Genomic DNA, 20654 nt, shown 5'->3' with positions numbered 1-20654 from the left:
AGCTCTCCCCTCTCCCCCCCAGGCCAGCCCCATTTGGGACAGGGAGGGAAATGGGATGAGCTCAGCCGCTTTCCTGTTTTCACATTCCCAGCCCGGTCAGCTGATAAAAAACACACTTTCCTCCGCGTCTGGCCCATCATCTGCCCAGGACGGGACCAGAACCAGCGAGCGGCTTTGCCGTAAATACGGGAGAATAAATAAATAGCAAAGACAGCGTCCGTCGGCGCGGTGGTGGCAATTCCGCCGCCGATGAGCACGGCTCTGCCCAAAGGCGACCTGGGGATTTATGGGCTCGCAGTCTCGGAGGGCTGTCGGTGCCCAGAAAGGCAACCTGGATGCCGGAGCGTCCCAGTTTAGTGCCAGAAAACCAGCACCTCGGGGCGCAGACCCAACCTCCCGAGGAGGAAAAGGGATGGGGATCCTGGGGCCGCATCACGGCTGAGCAGCATCCCCCCAAAATAAATCCCAACCCCGCGGGCAACCCTTCGTCCCCAGCAGCCCCTGCCATCGCTTTGCCCCCTCCGGTCCCCCCCAGCGCCCCGGGGTGCGCCCCTCCATCCCAACAGGTCAAACCGACCCCATTTACCACCCGTCGGCGCTGGGGCGCCGGCGGCACCTTCCCATCGGCAACGGCTCTCCCGTGCCCGGGTGCATCGGCGAGAGATGGGCTCCTCCGGCCGGGAGCCGCCAGCTCCCCACAGCACTAAAAGCCCGGCCCCGAGCTGGCCTCGGGGTCCACGTTTGTATTTCCACCCCCCCACCACCACCACCACCAAAATGTCAGCGAGCAGCAGCTGGAGAGCAGCGAGGAGGCCGGGGATCGCGTTACCCGCGGGCTGCGCTCGCCCATGGGCTTCGGGGACGGCGGTGCAATGGCTCAGCCCAGGCAGGGGACAGGGACACGGGGGAGATGTCCGCACCCAGCCCCTCTGCTCTGTGCTGAGAACGGCCAACGCTCATCACTGGAGTGGAGGGACAGGGACACGGGGGAGGTGTGCCCACCCAGCCCCTCTGCTCCCTGCTGAGAACGGCCAACGCTCATCACTGGAGTGGACGGATAAAGGTCAGGACCACACTGGGCGGCTCCAGCCCCATCACCGGCTCCTGGGGACGTGTCCCCAGACATGCCGGGTGGCAGGCAGGCGGGAGGGCAGCAGGTGCCGCAGCCCAACCTGCGCTTCCAGGAGGCTCCGCCAGCACTTTGGACCCAGCCGGAGCCGCGAGTGCCAGGTCGGAGTCATGGCTCCCAGGGGAGGAAGCAAGAAGCAAGGTCTTCCTCCTAAAAGCCACTCCCGACCCCATGCCATGGCGGGGGCCAACCTCTGCCGAGGACCCAGAGGGGCAGGGGGAGGGCGAACCCACCCCGGCACCGGGTCGGACACGGTGTCAGCGCGTTGTTGTCCCCAGTTTCTCCCCAGGCAGAACCGCATTCCCCGTCACCGGTGAGGATTAACCGCCGGCCACCGGCATTCCAGGTGGCTGGAGGATGCTCGTGCCGGCCACCACCGGGGAAACCGGGGACCGGGAGGGGGACGAGCAACCAGCTCGAGGGTCACGACATCGACCTTTGGGTGAGCACCAGGGAGGGAACATGGAAGCGGGGACCCAGGCGTCCTGTCCCCGCCGTCCCGTGGGTGCAGCCGCCGCAGAGGGCGAAGGGCAGGGGAAGGTGCCCACGAGCGGCCGGGTGGGACAAAGCGGTGGGCGAGGTGGGTGCTGCAGCACCCGCGCGCGGGGGCTGGGGGTTCCCGGGGTGGCTCAGGTCACCCTCCATGTCACCCCCCGGGCCTGGTAGGGACGTACCTGTGGGGGATGCGGGACCCCAGTGGGTCCCGGCAGCGATGCCCGGTGGGTACCGGGGCCCCGTGCCCAGCTCCTCAGGCACCGCTCTCCTCCTCCCCTCCCTCCTGCCTCTTCCACACACAAAATAAACCAGGAACCACTTGGCAAATCGGATCCTTTTCCCTGTTAACCCTTCGTCCTGCTCCGCTGCCGATCCTCTGCACCCAGCCCTGCCGGTGGACGGACCCACACCCCCACGGGGCACCCCAAATTCAGCCCTTGAGCCCCGTTTCTCCCCTCCCTCACCCAGCAGCTGCAGCTCCGCGCTGGGCTGCGGCCGCCCTTGAGCCCAGCAGCCCCCCTGTTTCCCACTCCCTCGATTTTTAGGGTCCAAGAACCGCCTCGGGGTCCCCCTCAGAGTCTGAACTGCCCTTTCCCGGCTCCCGGCTGGCAGTTAGGGATAATCCATCACGGGCTGTAGCACGGGGCAGGGGCTGGGCGAGCCCAAAGCAGCCCAGGGCAAGGAGCATTACCCCGTGCCTCAGTTTCCCCATCTCCCGGAGGTGGAGATTTCCTTCCCCCCGCCGGCAACTTTGCATTTTTCCAGCCCTGCCATGGGTGCGGAGACCTGGGGAGGGTGCGGAGCGGGGCACCCACAGCCCGCGATAAGGGCAGGGAGAGCGGAGGTGACTCAGGCTCCTGCTGGCCACTGGTCACCCTCACCACGCAGCACCCTTTGCCATGGGGCTGAGCCCCACACCGGCACCACGTTCCCCCTTAGCACAGGACCCAGCCACGAGCCACCGGGCCCGTGCCGGAAGAATTTACGCACCTTGGACAAACCCAGCCCATCCGGATCCCGGAGGGATGTCGTTCCCTGGGAAAAGCCACGCCGAAACCAAGCGGGCGCAGACGGAGCCAACCCTTCCCGCACCCGCGAGCGATAAACACCCCGGGGGCGTAGAATTCCCATCTCCCAGAAGCGGCGCTGGAGGTTTTGAAAACCTCCGGCAGCCTTTGCTCCGGGTGTCCCGCCGTCCCACAGAGCGCCCGCTCCACAGAAAATAAAAAGGGAAAAAAACCAACCAAACAAAAACCTAAATAAATTAATGGCCACTGGCCGTGTGCTGTGCCACCACGGGAATGTCCCCCGTCCCCCAGCCTTGGCACCTCTGCTGGATATTCCTTGGGCCGCAGATTCCGCCTGGGAGGAAGGTGTTTGTTTTAAATAAAAGGGTGGCACCGGAGACCTTTGCGCGGCTTTCAGGAGAGCGGTGCCAGGAGGTGACGCTTCCCGGGAACAGCCGGCTCCGGAGCTGGCACAGCCGGGTTGTGCCCTGCCCGGCAGCAGGAGAAACCACAGCGGCCGGGCTGCGGAAAAAACCTCCGGAGCTTTTTTCTGGAAGCGTCAGGGTGTTAGTTGGACTGGTATCCCCGGCTCGGGAGTGGGGAACGAGCCCATCCCCAGCTCACGGCGCTGGTTTTGGGGCCGCACGGGAGCTCAGCAGCCGCTTTGGGCTCCTGGTTTTCAGGCTCCGCGGGCAGGAAGGACCCGAGACACCAAAATGCAGAATATTATAAATATTTCCAAGGGTTTTCTGGAACTGGTCCCTCTCCGGGGTGCAGCGGGACAGGGCTCGGGTGCCCCAGGGAACGCTATGGGTCCAGTTTAGCGCCGAAGCTCTACCATTAATGCACCGACATCACCTGCGCCCGTGACCAGTATTCCCAGCGCCGGCACCACTCCAGGCTGGGAGAAGAGCACTATTATTAGAGATCGGGCACGGACAACCCCTCTTTACACCAGTCTCCCATCGACACCTCCCCAGCCCACCCTCAAAAGCCCAAACGGGAGCGCTGCCGGTAAACTGGTAATGCTGGTAAAGGCGTTCGTTCGTTACCTTCACCCGTCTCCGCGCGCCGGTCCCGAGGGTGCAGCCAAAACAGTCCGGATGCGTCCCGGATCGGGAGCAGAGCCTTTACATCTCAGCCTCAGGGAGCAAATCCCCTCCGCCGGCACATCCCGGTGGGCTGCACCAGTCAGACCAGTTCGCGCGAAGCCCCTGTGCCCTTGGAAGGGGGAGAGTTTCAAACAGCCACCGTCTCCCTAATCCCGCCGCTCGCCCGGCAAAACAAAGGGTGCAACCGGCGGCGGCGAAGGTTGGGGCGAGGGGGTGAGGAATCCCGGCTGGGAGACATTGTTCGGGTGACAAAGGCGCAGTGTTCGCGCCGGCCTGGCTCCGGATTTCTATCCACCAACACGAAATTCCCGGCTGCCACCACCGTGCCGGCCAGCGGGCTCTGACACGTGGCCAGCACCGGGCTGTGGGGGGCCACCAGCCCCAATTATGGGGCGGAAACCGGCCACCTCTCACCACCCGCCGGTCCCCCGAGCCACGTCCTCGCCGTGCCGCTGCCTCCTCCAGAGAAAAAGCCCAAATCCATGCCCGCCGCGCAGCCACGGCCATGATTTATTTATGGCGGCCACGAGAAACCTTATCCCAGAGCTCGTGGCCGTCAGGAAAGCCGGTGCGAGGTACCGGCCCCTCGGAGAACGGAGGAATGAACCCAGCGAAGTGACTTCTGCTCCGCACGCGATCCCCTCCGCTCTCCTTCTTCCTTGTATTTTCCTGATGGAGTAACGTCCTGCTGCCTTTCCCTGACTCCTACACCCTTCAGCCGCGCTTCTGGAGGCCTCCCGGCCGCCCTGGGAAAAGAAACTCGGGTTTCCTCCGCGGCGTTTGTTTTATTACAAAAAGCCTTCGAGTTCCTCAACACACATCGACGGGGCAACCGGGAAAAATAAAAAGCACGACCCGACCCCGAACCACCAGACACGGCCATGAAGCGCTCGCTGAGATAACTGAAAGACACCGGGGGCTCCCCGGGCCCCCCCTGACTGTGCAGACAAGGGTGCTGGGGGCTTTGGGGTGGTTTTTCTTCTTCTTTTTTTTTTTTTTTTTTTTTTTTTTTTAAGGGAGAAGGCAACACACCCAAGGCTCTGGGTCCCGGCCCCGCCGGCGGGGGAGCCGTCGCTGGGACCGTGTTGGGTCCTGGGCTCGGGTTAAAAGTTGCGAAGGGGCTCCAAAAGCAAAACGGGGGTCCCAGAGAAGCCCGTGGGGCAGGAGGAAGGGCAGAGGGTGGCTCGGGAGGACGCTCGAGGGTCCCAAGGGAGCTACAGAGGCAAAAGGCAGCTGGGGGAAGAGCGAGGGACAGAATAGAGGCACCCCAATTAGCACAGGGGACCAAAAGAGGGCTCTGGGGCACAAAGAACCTGAGGAGGGACCACTCCAGTGCCCCCCCAGATGCCCAGGACCCTTCTGGTGCCCCCAGTACCTTCCCAGAGCCCCACCACCCTCTAAGGTCTCCCCAATACCCTCCCAGAGCCCCCAGTATACCACTGAGCCACCCGGGACCCTCCAGCTGCCTCCAGAGCCTCCCAGTACCCACCAGAGCCCCCAGGGCCCTCCCAGTATCCCCAACGTGCTCCCAGATCCCCCCGGTAACCTCCAACCCCCTCGAGGACCCTCCAGGTGGCCCCAGTATGCCCTCAGAGCACCCCCAAGGCCATCCCAGAACCTCCCAGTAACCCTGCTGGGCACCCAAGTGCACCCTAAAGCTCTTCAGGACCCCCAAGAGCCACCCAAGACCCTCCCAGTGCCACCTATACCACCAGAGTACCTGCAAGAACCCTCCCAGATCCCCCCCAGTACCCTCCCAGAGCCCCCAGTTTGTACATTTGTGTTAAGTTAAAATATTTTTTTCCCTTTTTGGACGGAGGGTCTTGGCCCACCGGATCTCCGTCGATGGTTTTTGCTGAAGATACAGCGCTTTTTGATCCCCTTCCAAGGATGGAGCTGGAGGTGGAGGTGCTCAGGGGTCTACAGTGATCTCCAGGCTTGGAAAGGAGACGGTGTCAGTCGATAAGGTTTTACGAGTGAGCAACGCTTTGGCAAAAAGGGTTAAAAAAAACCCCACAAACAAAAAACCCCAACGATAACCGAGCTGGTGAGCTGCGAAGGCCAAAACTAGGTGATAATTTTTATGGGGGATCTGAGTATCTCCAAACGTCACCTCGCGGAGGGAGACTTGTTCAATTCCCCCGCCTTCCCCAAGGTGGCAGTGCCACCTCAGGCCAGCGCTAAACCCCAACGTTTAGCGCCCAACTCAACGTCGAAGGTCATTCTCTTCTGTTTTTTCCGCTGAAACAAACTGTAAGACTCTTTTGAAAGCCCGTAGTAAACCCATAAACGTGCAGAAAAAGGGTTGGCGAATTCGCAGTCCCAACCAAAAGTTTTACCGTGGAAACCTTCATCCTTCGGCATCGGTTTTACCATCGCTGCCGGAAACAAGCGGCGTGGTCGGCCGATGGGTTACCAAGTTATATTTCAAGCATCATCACCCTAAGAACTTATTTTTGGTCCGTAGCCTCAGTTCCTAAATCAGCCATCGTCTGGGGAGAAGCGTCATTTGCGGAGAGGTTTTATCAGCGGTGCGTACACGGGGCGGCACTGCCGGACGTGACATTCGCTCTGCCACCTGCAATTCCCTCTGCCACCCCTTCCTGCCTCCAGAGACCAAATATCGGACCTTTGGGCAGTGAAACCCATCTTTTATTTTTCAAAGAAATTCTGCAGTTTCATCCATGTCACACCGCGATACAACGATACCTGCGCCACCGTAGCGGTACTCAATGCTAAACTGGGGAGAGGAAACCACGACCTCCGTTATAACGGTAGGTAGCGCCATTTTATTCCGGGGAAAAAAAAACAACTTTCCCCCCCTGCCCCAAAAGAAGTCACTAGGTACCTGTAAATCATATTCCAAATCCTCCCGTGCCAAGGACCCCCCTCCCAGCCTGTAGGACAGGCCGATCTAAGAGAAGGACGGTGCCCACAGAGCCGGGAAATGATTCTTGAAGTTAGCAGATCCACGCAAGCGTCGCATCAGTGGGTTAGCTGAAGCCTCGGGACTCCTCTCTGAAGCACGGGGCCCGTCTATATCAGGGGGTAAGAGGCGTAGCTGGCGATGCCGCAGTGGTTCGCGTGGTTCCTCGACATGCGGATGTAGCCCCCGTCACCGAAATTCACGCCCCAACTTTTGGGCCAGGAAACAAATAAGACAGAGATGAGAAAAATTCTATTCCTTTCTCTGGGAGCGAAGCAGCAGCTTTATCAGCGTCTCCCAGCATCAAAGTGTGTTCACGAACCGCTTCATGGGATCTCGAATCCTGTCTTGTGGCAACGCTCATCAACATAAAGGGAACTTAAAGCGAGCGTTGGTGTCTTTGAAATGCATTTAGAGTTCCTTCACACTCTAGGATGGCATAAAGGCGCTTTATCACGGCTAAACGTGAATCCCTGGATTTATTCTCCTTGTACGAGCACCCAACCGATCTCCCTCCCATCTGTATAAATATTGGTCATTACAAAATCCCGAGGGTGTCAGGTCAAGCAGCGGGAGGTTCTCTTGGAGAAGCCTTTCCCTATAGACAGTGATCACACAGAGAGCAGGAGTTCGGTGTCGTACGGCCGTGCCTTTACCTGTTTTTCACCAGCCAGTAATCCTTATCATTTAGAGTGCCGTAGCCGATGACGAGGACTGCGTGATTCACCTCCTGCGTGCACCGGGGGTCATCGTACACACCTGGAAAAAAGGCGTTTGGAAGCGTGTCATCAGACCACAAAACCTCGTCTTTGCGTCCAAGCCAACCTTCAGCGTAGTCACTACCGCTACTGTCTTAGGCACTGCCATACTGATGCCTTCATCCAGGAATGAAGCCCCAAATTCCACCAAATTTCCTGAAGTTTTACACGCAGAAAGACACAGAAGACTGTGAAGATGATCTCCGGGATAAAAGGACATACCTGACCTGTACAAGAAGAAGGTGGGCTGGGTGGCGTCAATGGCGACAGAGACAGGTCCAATGTTGGCTACAGCATCTTTCAGGGCTGTTTCGTTGGCGTAGGGGAGCTCGACGTACTTGGAACAAGTGGCGGCTCGCGTGGAAGCGTTGTATTGACACGTCCCGTTCTGGTAGGAACAAGGGGGAGTTGAGAAGAGGAGCATGAAGAATCCCCCAGGAACATCTCAAGGCTTTCAGGTAGGCATTTTCTCTCAGCCCTCTCTTACCCTGTGCCACCCTGTTCTTCGCTCTTTTTTGACCGCCATTTTTGGATTACGGAAGAGATGGCTGGAAGGACCTGGCGAGACCATCTCATCCATCTCACCTCCCCCCCACCAAGAACAGAACAGAATTCTCTGCCTTTTTTCTAGAAACCTCCGATGACAACACTTCTACCACGTCCCTAGAGAAGCTGTCCTTGCTTCCTCATCCTTCCCAGCAGAAGGCTCCTCCTCATGTTTAACCTACATTTCTTCTACTGTCAATTAAGGCCATGGCTTCTCATTCTCCCTCTGGACACAGAGAACAGAGTCTTTTGTCTCTGTAGCCACCCTACGCCTGTTTGAAGACTTGTGTTCCGCTTCTCTTTCTTGGACTGAGCTGCTGGTGCTTCCACCCGTTTCCATAGACTGCATTTCAAGACACCAGGTCGTTTCAGGGCATCTCTTGTCTCTGGCCACCAAGACTTTTTTAGGATCTTTATTTTCTGATGGCTCTTTCCCTGTGACCTGGCAGCAGTCGTACACCATCTGTTACAGGCAACGTTTAAAAAAACAATTGCATGAACATCGTTCACTGGAAACCTCTGCCCACTGCGACGGCAGAAATACCAACATCCCATTTTTCAACTCCAGAAGGTGGAATGATACAGAGAGCTGAGAACAGGACCCAGGGCTCCCGTCCCATTTTTCCCTTCCGTGTAGGACGTTGCCTAATAATTTACGTAGGACAGAAATAACCATGTAGAAATTCTGGCTCCCAGTCCAGTCATTCGTCTATGAGAAAAAAGAAGTCTAAAGGTCCCTTCCCTGGGTCTGAAAGAATCAGCTGCAGAGGCTGAGAAGATGACACGAGACTGGTAGAAACCAAGACAGAGGGAAACCGGTGGGAGAGGAGGAGAAGGGTGTCTACGCAAGAGAGCAGAACGGATGGCCACCTTGCTTCCATGCTCATGTGTCTCTCTGCAGACGACGAGCTCTCCAGGTGTGACACCTACCTGTGCCGTGTAGGGGTAGGACTCATCCGAGTCAATCCCTTCATTGTCGATGATGTACTGGAAAGCGCTGGTCATGAAACCTCCGCTGCAGCCTTTGTTCCCGTACATCATGGAGCAGTCAATGAGGTTCTGGGCGCTCAGGGACACCAACTTCCCCGTCTTCAGCTTCACCTGGGCTTCCAGGGCTCCCACGGCGCTGAACGCCCAGCACGACCCACAGGCGCCCTGCAAAAGCCCTCGAGATGCTCAGACCAAGCAAAGGACCAAGACGTGGGGAGGCACAGACAGAGCTTCGTACCTGGTTCTTCACATCCGTGACGCATCCCTTCTCCCTCCAGTCCACCGTGTCTGGGACTTCGCCGCCAGGCCGCGGTTGGTACGTGGAGACCCGGTTTGGCCGAGGAACAACGTGCAGCCCAGTTAGCAAAGCCGCCACATCCTCGCGGGTCTGGTGGGAAAAGAAAAGACCATCTCACCATCTCCTTGTCGCTGGCAAGTCCTACCCTGGGTGTGTTGGAGGTGGAGGGGGATTTCCCTTGACCAGGTTGAGCTGCAAGAGTTAGCGGGTTTGGGGAGTCCTTGGCTTTTTGATTTTTTACGCTTAATTTCTAGCCGTTCATCAGAAAGGGCGAGAAAAAGAAAAACACAAAGCTTTAACTCCAGCACCAAAAGCCCCTAGAAGCTGGCGCGTTTCGTGAAACGCCACGACAACCTCAGGACGTTGAAGAGGGACGATTGGCAAATACGTATAATGAGCAGGACCAGGTCCGCGCACCCCAACCGCGGCATGAAGGAGTGATTTCCTCAGGCCAGGTTGCCTCATGCCGGTAGGTCGAGCACAGGAATGTCTGAGCAGTTTGTCCACGGGTGCCGAGTCCACGAGAAGAGTTGTTGGGCTGGGAAGGGTTGTCGGGAGATTTTCCACCCCTGACCCATTTATACTTTTTATTAAATTGACCTCGCGGGTAATTAGAGACATAGACAGGCCCCTTCTCAGCAGGGCGCCGGCACCTACCATGTCTGCCAGGTGGTTCATGCCCAGCTGGTAGGAGTGCAGCCCCAGGGACTGCTCCAGATTGTGCAGCGTCACCAGGCGCAGGTTCCTCTCCCACGTCACGCGCCGGACCCCTTCCTCTTTCTGAAATCAACCACAGCCCCGTGACGTGCGGCAACGGCCCCGGCAGCCCTTTCACTCCGCTTAACCCCCCCCAAAAGTTGTCAGAAATCCCCGACGAACCCCCATTGGAAACCAGCAGAGGTCCGAAGCGCTGTCGGCTCTTCTCCCTGACGGTCATCCCTGGAGCAGCACCCACCACATCATCAGCACCCACCACATCATCAGCACCCACCACATCATCAGCACCCACCACTCCTCCACCACCACCCCCAAGACTCCCGTACCTCATGCTGGTACTCCTTGCCGTAGGTTTTCTTCCAGAGCTGCCAGTGCCAGTCCAGCGCGGGGTCGGGGTGTCCCAGTGCCACCGCAAGCACGGCCAGGAAGGCGACGGCAGCCAGCAGCTCCATCCCGCTCAGCTGGGATCGGGGAGTCGGAGCGACACACGGCACTACACGCTGGGAGCCGAGGGCTCGGAGCTGGAGCCGCGCTTGACCCCTTAGTGACAAATCCGGTTTGGTGAGGGAGGCAGAAGGGTGATGACATCCCTGACCCGCGCTCCCTGCCGTGCCCTCCGCGGGGTTTCTACACCCGGTGATGCCACCAGCTCCTCTCCTGCCTGCCCAGACAAGCTCCCCGCAGCGCTGCCCGCCCCGCTCGCCTGCTGCGTACCCCCAACCCCAGCCAGAAAAATCCCATCCAGGACTCGGGAATTTCCCTCTGGGTGGGGGGGAGGTGTGTGGGGGGGAAGTCTGCTGGCCCCAAGCCCTGGCCGCGCGGACACTGACACGCAGGGACGCATCCACGTCTCGCCTCCCGGTTCCACCCTGCCCGAGAAACCCTCCCCAAGGAGGCTGCTCAAAACAGCGCCTGGTTTTGACAAACCCGTGTTTTCCAGCACCTTAAAAAGAAAAAAAAAAAAAAAAAAAAAAAAAAAATCCTGTTTTCATCCGGTGGATGTCCACCATGAGGATGGGCTACTACGTACGATTCAACTACCCCCAGAGGGCTTGGAGGAGATTAGAGAGAAAATGGAGTCAGAGTCAACATCGAAATACCGTTCCTTCAAGTTTTACTTCCTCAAAGCTCAGTCCTCCCAGAGGGGGGTTAAAATACAAAAGCACCCAAGGTACCTGAAAAGGCTTCGTCTGGTGGTGGGCGCTGACGCTCAGCTCGCCGGCAGCGCGTGTAGGGGGTAGGAGGGATGCTGGGGACAAATCCAGCGTGTCCCCGCTGTCAGGACGCCCCCGACCTTCAGCACACGGCGGTTGCAACTCGTCGGGCAAATCACGAGTCAGGAAATGAGGAAATGCTCTGATTTTCGTTTTCACTTAAGCTGGGAACTGGGCTTGCCGTGCCGCTCTCAGGGTGATTTGAAGCAGGACCCTCAAATACTATCAGGAAATGATCGCAGCTGAGAAAGTTTCCTTTTTCCGGCACCCCAAGAACGAACGGCCAGGCTCTCACGGAGGTTTTTGTGGCTTGTGGGGCCAGCGGGCAGGAGCAGGGCTCCCACCGACGAGATTTTTGCAGTTTTTTGCCTTGGTGCTGAGCTAAGTGACAGGATGCGGTCAAGCATGGCGCCTCGCTACTGGTTTGAACTGGGTAGACCTGAGCTCCCGTCTCAGCAGTGTAGCAACCAGACCAAAACCAGCTCTTAGGAAAAAAAAAAAAAAAAAAAACCAAACCTGCATTTATTCCCTTGTCTGTGGAGCAGCAGAGAGGGGAAGACGTGGCCGGACTACGGTCACGCGATGGAGCTGATCTGGCCCACCTCAGCGCTGCGCAGACAGCAGGAGACCCGTTTAATGGACGTTACGTTGCCGTCAGGCCGAAAAGGCGGCCAGCAAAGTCTCCGCTGCCTGGAAATCCCGCTCCAGCCTCTTCTCAGGGCATCTCCGGGTTCCACGAAGGACAGCCAGGCAGGAGGGCGAGTTTCTCACCACTACAAAGCATCACGGGATGTAAAATGGCTGCAAGAAACCATCGTCTAAGAGAAAAGGAGGAAACAAAACTGTGTCTCAAGAGCTTTGAAGATGCAGCTGAGTCATTTTCTAAAAAGCTGGCGGAGATTGCGAGAGCGAGCAATGACAACAGAGAGCCCTCCACCTAAATAACTGGAATAACTCCCAACGGATTATCCCTCGTTAATGGCTACGTCTCCCTGGGGAGGGGGAATGCGCTGGCCATCGAGACGCTTGAACAAGCCAACAGGGCGGCCGCTCCTCGTTTCTGCTGCCGATCTGTGGGAAGGCGGCGGCATTCTCGGAGGAGGGAAGGCCGGAGGGGAGCGGGGCAGCGTCTCGGGAGCTCATCCCGGTGCGGGGGAACCCCTCCGGATCGGGGGGTGAGCACCGGAGCTGGCAACACCCCAACGCTTCCCCGGGTTCCTCGCGGTCCGGTGACCAAAATGCGCACCCCAACTTTCGGAAGAGGAAAGAAGCAAAAATTAGACAACGGTGGGGGTAACTGCCTCCTTCCGCACCACCCCTCACCCTCACTTTTTTCCCCTCCCCATCCCCTTTTTTAAGTTTTTTGGTTTTGTTTTTTTGGGTTTTTTGTTTTGTTTTGTTTTTTGTTTTGTTTTTTTTTCAACTCGCGCTTCCTCCCCGGCAGCCACCGGAATAGCCAAATTTGCATCTTTTGGCCAAAAAAGGCTGAAAACCTCTGGCTTCCCTGCCGGATTTCGCTGCCACTAACTCTTCTAAGGGGGAAGCCGAGGAAAAGCACATCTTTTCTACGTGCTGGAGAGAGTCGAAACCACCAGGGAAATACCAGATAAAGGTGAATGAATTAGTTTTGTATACTAAAAATACATTATATATATAAGTTTTTTTTAAATCCTACCAAGGCCAGAGATGAGAGACAGGAGGAAACTGGTGGGTTTTAGCCCAGCCCTGACACGAGGATAAAGGAGTTTTGCTGACAGAAGTGCCCACAGTTTGGGTTTTTTTGTTGTTGTTTTTAAAAAAAAAAAGATAATGGTTTCAACCGGTGAACGTGGCTTTGCTGACAGCGCAGTTTGGGTATTTTTTTCCAGAGATGCGTCTGTCCGAGCAGGACCCCGATTTCAACACTTTGTTTCTTCTTGTTCTGCATTTGGAACAGTGGAAAAAAAAAAACAACACGTTCCCAAACAGATTTTACCGCAAGGGGCACCCGGCTGCGATGACCCTCGAGGCTGCGCCTCCGAACTGGCTGGAGGAGGGGGTTTCACCAGCGCGTCCCCAGAACAAACCAGTTCGGTTCCTCAGCCAAGAACCACCAGCCCCTTGTGCTGACCCAGACCCAGGAAGGCTGGAAACCCTGGAGTTTCCCGCAGAGCAGAAATCCCATTTTTGGAGCCAGCACCGAGGAATCAGGGCGGGAGCGTTTTGGGTGACGTACGTGGGTTGGGGTTTGCAGGGCTCCATCAAGGGCCCTTCTCACCGGGGTTGTGATGGAGCTGAGCCCTAAAAACACCCCAATAAAGCTGACGGGCACCGAGAAGTGCTTTGCTGGCAGGTCTTTGGAAGCTCTGTGCCCCTGGGAGCGGAGCCCGGAAGGAAAAGCTGCCGAGGGACTGGGTTTGCCGTACCTGTTTTTCACGAGCCAACGGTTCTCCCCGTCCCAGGATCCGCGGCCGACGACGAGCACGGCCTGATCCACCGTCTGGGAGCAGCTCGGGTCACAGGAGGTACCTGGAAGGCGTTCGGAAACGGCTTTTGGTCAACTAGCCCTAAGTCACTGCCCAAATGGGAATTCAAGTCACTCTTCGGGAGGCGTCACCGGCGCCAAGAACAAGGGCAACCTGAGCTAAAGGCGAGGCAAAGCTGAAATAATTTCTATTTAAGGGAGCTGGGTCACGGGAAGGAAAGCGCAGCCCTTTCTTGTGATGCCCTGGGAGACCCACCAGCTTCATAGAAGAAGAAAGTGGGCTGACAGGCGTCGATGCTGACGGAGACGGACCCCACGTTGGCCATGGCATCCTTCAGCATGGCTTCATCACCGTGCGGCAGCTCGACGTACCGGGAACGTGTGGCTGCCGACGATGCTGGGTCGTACCGGCACGCGCCATCCCGGGAAACCAAGGTGAGGGGCAAAATGCATCAGATCTTGCCCAGGGTCCTGCTCTGCTTGAGTCAGAACCGACACTCACGGCATCAAATACAGCCAAATCCACGGTTTTCCAAAGGGGATTTCCTCTGGAAGCAACAGGACTATGAATTCCTCCATTCTAAGCTGAGCCAACCTGAGCGTGGCCAACCTGAGCCCTGTGGGGGCAGGACGCGCCCGAGTCAATCCCGTGGGAGCCGCTGGAGGAGGAAACGGTCCCGTTTCACGCTCTTTTCGCGACGTTCTGGTTTTGAACAACCCCGACAGCGCGGCCCCCCCCCGATGAATTAACCGGCGTCCCTCATCCTCTCCATCGCCCGGCCGGGCCCTTCGCCACCCGGGTCTTGGTGGGCGGAGAGTGGGGAGAAAGGAACTTACGGGTGTGAGTGAAAATAATAAATAATAAAAAATTAAAATGAACTCGGTTTGAAGCGTCTAAACTTTACGGTGCGTGAGTTTTTAAAGGAAATATCACCTTCCCTTCCTGTTAGGGCTGGCCCTGAGCTTTGCTGCGGTCATTTCTTGATCCGTAGCATTAAAGGGGCGCTTGGGTTTGGGTTTTTGGGGTGACGCGGGATTTTGGCTGCAAAACGCCCCCCAGCCCTGGCACAAAGCTTTGCCCCGAAGCCGCGGCGCTGCACCCACAGCAGCTGTTAATTCCTTGCTCCGTTTTCTTCCTCCTTCACCCCTCCCATGTTTCTTTGCCCTGTTCCAGGGGTCCTGCGAAACCAGCTGGGACTTTGCAAAGAGACCCAGCAGCATCTTCTCTCCCGCTTTGCCCCGGTGCCGGCCGTCTTTTGCCGTCGGCTCCTGCCCCTTTGGAAAAGGGAAGGACTTTTCCACCACTGCGGCCCCTTCCCCCCACACAGCAAACCAGCCCAAGTGGTTATTCCCAACAGTGTTTATTTTAAAAATAAAGTCGTATTGTTCTCTACGGCCCCCACTGGGATCCGAGCTGCGGGGGAGAGAGACCCATGCTCTCCACGGGGGATATTCCACCTGCCTGGGATTTCCCCGTGCACCCGCGTTCCCGGAGGCAGAGGCCGATGTGGGACCTGTTTGCACAAGTGTCTCCGGACGGATCAGACTCTCTGGAGCCGGCCAAGCCCGACCCCGGGAAGGCAGAACCCGGCACAGGAGTCCCAGGAAAACAAGAGTTGGGGGGATCTCATCGCACTGTTCATCCGCAGCCGGAGGTCTCTCCCCTCTCCCCAGGGGAAGATTTCTCATGGGGAGGCAGAGATTTTCCCCCCCGGAGAGACGTCGGCTTCAGCGACGGGAAGCGAAAAGGCCGGGTGTGAAGGCGGGGAAGGGGGGAGGCTGCTGGACGCGGCGCGGGCCGGGAGCGCTCACATCTTGGGGAAGCTGGCGAGGTTGGCGACGCCGCAGGCGTTGTTCATGTTGCGTGCCAAGAGGACGTAGCCCTTGTTGCCCCACTCCTCGCCCCAGCTGTGGGGAGCAAAGGCAGAGCCTGAGCCACCGGCAAACCCCGGCCCGGTGAGGAGCAGCCGCGCCGTCCCGCCATACCTGTTCTTGATGATCCAGTGCTTGGTGCCCTTCTGCGTGCCGTAGCCCACCGCCAGCACCGCGTGGTTGATGTTCTCAGCGTTGCAGCTCTCGTCGTAGTACACACCTGGGGGACAGGACGGTCGGTTACACTCCGGATAAACCACCCGGCCCTGCCTCAGTTTCCCCGGGCTGCACCAGAGGGGGTTGCCCCCCCCCCTCCCAGCCCCTCACCGCGGCTGTAGAACTGGAAGGAGGGCAGGCTGGCGTCAATGCCCACGGAGACGGGTCCAATCCTGGCCACAGCCCGCTTCAAAGCTTTCTCGTTGCCTTCAGGGATCTCCCGGTAGCCGCGGCACTTGGCCGCCTTTCCGGTGGGGCTGTACATGCAGCTCTCGTCCTGCGCGGGACCAGCAGGGTCCAGGTGAGATGGGCACGGGAGAGCAGTCAGGGGGGAGCAGATGGAGACCTTACCCGCCCGCGCACCCCCCCGCCCCCCCCCAGCGCCACACCTGGCCGATGTAGGGGTAGGCGTCCTCCGAGTCGATGCCGCGGTTCTGCCGGACGTACTCGAAGGCGTTGGTCATGTAGCCGCCGCCGCAGCCGTCGTTGTTGGCCACGCAATCCACCAGGTTCTGGGGGCTGAGGGAGAGCAGCTTCCCCGTCTTCCGCTTCAGCTGCCCCTCCAGCGCGCCCACCGAGCTGAATGCCCAGCACGAGCCGCACTGGCCCTGTGGGGACACAATGGGTGACACCGGGGTGCCACCCTGTTCTGGGCACCCCCGAGAGCACCCTGCTTACCTGGTTCTTGACGGGCGTCACGTAGCCTTTCCTCCTCCAGTCCACGGCAGGCGGGGCTCTCTCGGTCCAGTCGGGGACGTAGAGCGTCTCGTTGCGACGTGGGCGATCGCGGGGCACCTTCAAACCCGTCATCGTCCTCACCACCTCCTCGCTGGTCTGGGGAAGGAACCCGGGGCAGATAGGTGCAGCACTGGGGCAGGAGGATGTCCCCAGGGCAGGAGGATGTCCTCAGATTGGGATGCTGGGACAGCAGGATGTCCCCAGGGGGACATGCTGGGGTAGGAGGACGTCCCCAGGGCAGGAGGATGTCCCCAGGGGGACATGTTAGGGCATGAGGACATCCCCAGGGCAGGAGGACACCCCCAGGGTGGGATACTGGGGCAGGAGGATATCCCAAAGGGTGTTTTGTTCCCTCTCTCCCACCCCAGTGACGTCCCACCCCAGTGACACTCACCATGTCACCCAGGTGGTTCATGGCCAGCTCGAAGGTGTGGACGCCCAGCGCGTGCTCCAGGTTGTGGCTGTTGATGTACTTGAGGTTCTTCTCCCAGATCAGCCTCCGTGCCACCTCGTCCGCCTGCACCACGGGGCGAGACAGCGCTGAGTCCTCCCCATGGCCCCCCCCCACCACTGTGGGGACACCCTCAAGGGACACCAGCCCCACGGGGACATCACCAGGGTGGTGCCAGGCTCCCCTCCCATACCTTGCCGTTGTACTGCTTGCGATAGGTTTTCTTCCACAGGTCCCACTGGGCGTCCAGCTCCCGCTCAGGGTGTAGCTGGGCCACCACCGCGGGGACCAGCAGGGCCAGCAGCATGGGCCACCACATCCTGGGCAACAGGGACAGAGACTGAGCCTAGGGGGCCTGAGCTGGGGGACAGGGCCCTGCACTCGCAACCATGCCAGGCTCTAGGGGACTGGGACCCCGTGCCCACCCCAGCGCTGGGCTACAGGGGCCAGGACCCCGCGTCCATCCCGTTTCCCGACCATGGGGACCACCACGCACCCCAGTATCGAGCCACGAGGCACCGGGACCCCAGACCTCCCCTGGTAATGGGCTGGGGGAGGCCAGAATCCTGCACCCACCCCCAATTCCAGGCCATAGGAACCAGCACCCCCTGCCCTCCCTGGTTTGGGGGCAGGGATCCCACCCTGTTTTGGGGGCCGGGGCGGGGGCCAGGACCCCCTGCCCACCCACTTTGAGGGCCGGGACACCGCCGCAGGCAGTGCTGGCTGGGTGCAGGCATCACATGAGCCGGGACAGCTGGTTCCCATCACCGCTGGCACCGTTCCCGCAGCCCCGGGGAAACGAGTTTTTGGGGTGCAGGGAGCAGGGGGGGAATCTCGGGGTGGGGTGGGGGGGGAACCCAGGGGGAGATCAAGGGGGAACCCGGGCATCCTGCCCCCTCCTGCACTTTATCCACTCGCCCCCGGCATCCGCTTGCTCGCCAGACCCCCAGAGTAGAGCAGAGCAGAGATGGGGACACCAGCCTGAGCCTGTGCCCACAGCCCTGCTGGACACGTCGTGCCTCAGTTTCCCCTTTCACACCTCTAAAGGTCCCAACGCTGCCATACCAGACCCTATTCCCCCCCCCCACTCACTGGGGTCCAGTTTCCTGGGGCAAAAGCCCCCCGAGCGCCCCAGCAAGGCCTCGCTGGGTCTCCTGGCCCCCCAAGGGCCCACCCCTCCCATGCCGCTTACCCCAGCATCACGCTCTCGACAGGGGAACGGCACAGTCCAGGGGATGCGGCTGCTGCGTCCGCAGCTCTTTTATGCTGCTGGATTGAGGAAGTTACGAGGCAGCTGGAAAATTTTGGCAGTCGCCCGGGTCTGCACAGGGCTGGAGGGAAGGAGGGGACGGGTGGCGGAGGGGGGGGACACACAGCAGTGGCTCCCTCCCGGCTCCACGTGATGCTGCAGGGCTGAGCTGAGTCAGCCCCAGCTCTGGAATCTGCCCCGGGGACATCCTCTTGCCCCAGCACCCCCCCCGGGGACACCCTTCTGCCCCAGGGATGTCCTCGTGTCCCAGCATCCCACCTTGGGGACAGCCTCCTGCCCTGGGGACATCCTCCCGCCCCAGCATCCCACTTTGGGGACATCCTCCTGCCGCAGGGTCACCCACCTGCCCCATGACTGAGGGGCTTCTTGTTCCCAGGAGACCCTATTCCCGCCCCCCCACAGCAGCCCAGGGAGGGCCGAGCACCGACCACTTCAGAAGAGGCACTACGTGGCAGGATCAGACCCTCCCCAGCATCCTCATCTCTGTCCCTAATGTCCCCAACCCAGGACTGCCTCCCCTGCCACCTCCTGTCGGCGCAGGATTTGGCCACCCCATGGCCAGTTCCGGGGTCACAGGTAGGGCGCGGGGGGACCAGGCTTCTCCCCAAGCCCCAGCACCAGGGGAAGCTGGGCCAGACGGTGCTTTCTGCGGTGACTGTCACGGCGTCACGCGGCTCCCGCCGGGACAACTCAGAAAACCTTGTTCACTGCCTGGAAGATCCCGGTGGCATCAGTCCCGTCCCAGACACGCCACACTGGGGACATCATCATCACCCAGCCGTGGGTACAAGGATGGACTGTCCCAGGGAGCCATGGGCAGAGCTAAGGGGATGGGAGAAGCACGGAGGCAGGGATGGAGACCGGAGCCACCCCTAACCTCCACCCGTGTCACCCCATCACCGCAGGGTCCCCGGGGAGAGGGACCCGCACCCCATGCCCGAGCTCACCCTTCCCGGCTGCCGAGAAAGCGGGGGCTGAGTCAGCCCAGGGCTCTGCCATGGACTCACTGTCCCGAGCACGGGGCCCTGACTCGGCTGCGTGTGACCCAGCGGCGAAGCCACCGCCACGGGGAGCAGAGTGTGGGGACCGAGGGTTTTAGGGGGCCAGAGATAGATGAGAGGCTGCAGGGGGGGGAGGCTGAACTGGGGGCACTGGCCTGATTCCCTCTCCAGGTGCAGGGCTCAGGGAGAACACAACGATCCACAAACCCGGAGATCACAAGAGCCTGCTAACGCGCTCCAGCCCATGACTGCAAGTAGCGAAGAGGAGGAGGAGGAAGGGAGAGCCCAGGGGCTCACCCTGGCTCTGCTGCCCCAGCACCGCTGCAAGGCCAAGGACAGGGATTTGTGACCATGGCCACAGTAGGGGGGGGGGGGAGGGGGGCAAGGCAGAAATGAGACACAGCTTTGGAGAAAAAAAAAAAAAAAAAAAAGGGAAAATATCTTGTTGTAAAATCTCTGCTACATATAATCATCTGCAGCTCCTGCAACGAGAGGGAGCCCTGGGCACAACACCAGCCCCCCCTCCCTGAGGAGGGGGTTTGGCTCCAGCCTGCCCCAAGCGATTGTACGACAAAATAACCCCCCCCCTCACATTGAAAAATAATACAATTATCAAAACAGGATGTGACAGAAAGAACCTCTCCCCGCCAGCTCTGTCCCATGTCCCCCACCGCCCCGCCACAGTCCCCGGGACCCCGTGGCAGGGGGGTATCAGATGCTGAGACCCCACCAGCCCCTCACCAGTCCTCGTCCTCCGCTGCTGCCAGCGTCACCAAGCAGGTTTGGCGTTTGCCGGCTGCTTCAGCTGGTTTCTTTTCCCCAGCAGCTTGAATTGTCCATTGCAGGGACTCAAAACTTGGCAGGGGGGAGCGCTAGGGCAGCGTCACCCCTGACGGCTCAGGGAGAGACGGGCTCTGAGCTGGGGACACGTAGAGTTGAAGTCGTTGCTTTTCATCCATGCGGCACCCAGGGCCCAGCGTACTGGGGGGGAGGAAGTTTGAAGCACCACAAGCAAGTCCAGCTCCTGCTGCTGCCCAACGGCCGGACATCACTCCAGAAAGCATCGGAGCCGGAGCTTCAGAAAAGGTCCAGTTCTCCAGGGCTCCATTTCTGCTGAAATGGGAATTTTCCTCCTCCTTTGGCAGTGGTGGGGTCGACGGGGCTGCGACGCTGGAGGACGGTGCAGCTCAGCGCTGGTCCTTCGTGTGCCCCCCCTTCGTGTTGCAAGCAGGCGTTGTGAGCCCCGGTACGAATACCCAGGATGGTTAAAACCTTGCTGCTTTACAAAATACATCTCTTCTAAACCCAAGAAAACACCCCAGCCCGGCCACAGGGAGGGCGCAGGATGCGAGGGGCTGCTGCGGACAGAGAGGGGCCCATCGTGGTTATTGCTGGTAGCATTTTCCCCAGGGTAAAAGGATGGGGGTGGCTCAGGGGACGTTTCCAAACT

The 20654-nt window shown here is 59.4% G+C and overlaps 2 protein-coding genes across 2 annotated transcripts; both read right to left on the bottom strand.

The window, feature by feature from the left end:
* Positions 1-6366: 6366 nt before the first annotated feature.
* CTSS (cathepsin S) lies at positions 6367-12259 on the bottom strand. The gene is made up of 8 exons (XM_074566722.1): positions 11154-12259; positions 10305-10518; positions 9919-10041; positions 9202-9351; positions 8904-9128; positions 7650-7815; positions 7326-7428; positions 6367-6879 (listed from the first exon to the last, which is right to left on the bottom strand). Exons 2-8 carry the CDS (start codon positions 10428-10430, stop codon positions 6780-6782), a joined length of 993 nt encoding a protein of 330 aa, XP_074422823.1. The 5' UTR covers positions 10431-10518; positions 11154-12259; the 3' UTR covers positions 6367-6779.
* Positions 12260-14998: 2739 nt separating this feature from the next.
* CTSK (cathepsin K) lies at positions 14999-18553 on the bottom strand. The gene is made up of 8 exons (XM_074566684.1): positions 18126-18553; positions 17127-17253; positions 16877-16999; positions 16423-16578; positions 16134-16352; positions 15856-16021; positions 15643-15748; positions 14999-15564 (listed from the first exon to the last, which is right to left on the bottom strand). The coding sequence occupies exons 1-8, from the start codon at positions 18521-18523 to the stop codon at positions 15465-15467; spliced, it is 1395 nt and encodes a 464-aa protein (XP_074422785.1). The 5' UTR covers positions 18524-18553; the 3' UTR covers positions 14999-15464.
* Between the last annotated feature and the right edge of the window lie 2101 nt (positions 18554-20654).

Source organism: Larus michahellis, chromosome 24, assembly GCF_964199755.1.
Source record: "Larus michahellis chromosome 24, bLarMic1.1, whole genome shotgun sequence".
NCBI classification, from domain to species: domain Eukaryota; kingdom Metazoa; phylum Chordata; class Aves; order Charadriiformes; family Laridae; genus Larus; species Larus michahellis.
Note: the sequence above shows the minus strand (reverse complement) of the source record. Positions and strands in the feature narration are given on the sequence as shown.

Excerpts from the sequence above, each read along its gene's own strand:
- CTSK (XM_074566684.1), bottom strand. The coding sequence starts at position 18,523 with ATGTCCCCAAAGTGGGATGCTGGGGCGGGAGGATGTCCCCAGGGCAGG. Across the intron at positions 17,000-17,126 it reads GCAAGCAGTACAACGGCAAG|GCGGACGAGGTGGCACGGAG; the intron begins GTATGGGAGGGG and ends CCCGTGGTGCAG. Across the intron at positions 15,565-15,642 it reads CACTGGATCATCAAGAACAG|CTGGGGCGAGGAGTGGGGCA; the intron begins GTATGGCGGGAC and ends TGCTCCCCACAG.
- CTSS (XM_074566722.1), bottom strand. The coding sequence starts at position 10,430 with ATGGAGCTGCTGGCTGCCGTCGCCTTCCTGGCCGTGCTTGCGGTGGCA. Across the intron at positions 10,042-10,304 it reads GCAAGGAGTACCAGCATGAG|AAAGAGGAAGGGGTCCGGCG; the intron begins GTACGGGAGTCT and ends GGTTGATTTCAG. Across the intron at positions 9,352-9,918 it reads TGAACCACCTGGCAGACATG|ACCCGCGAGGATGTGGCGGC; the intron begins GTAGGTGCCGGC and ends TTTTCCCACCAG.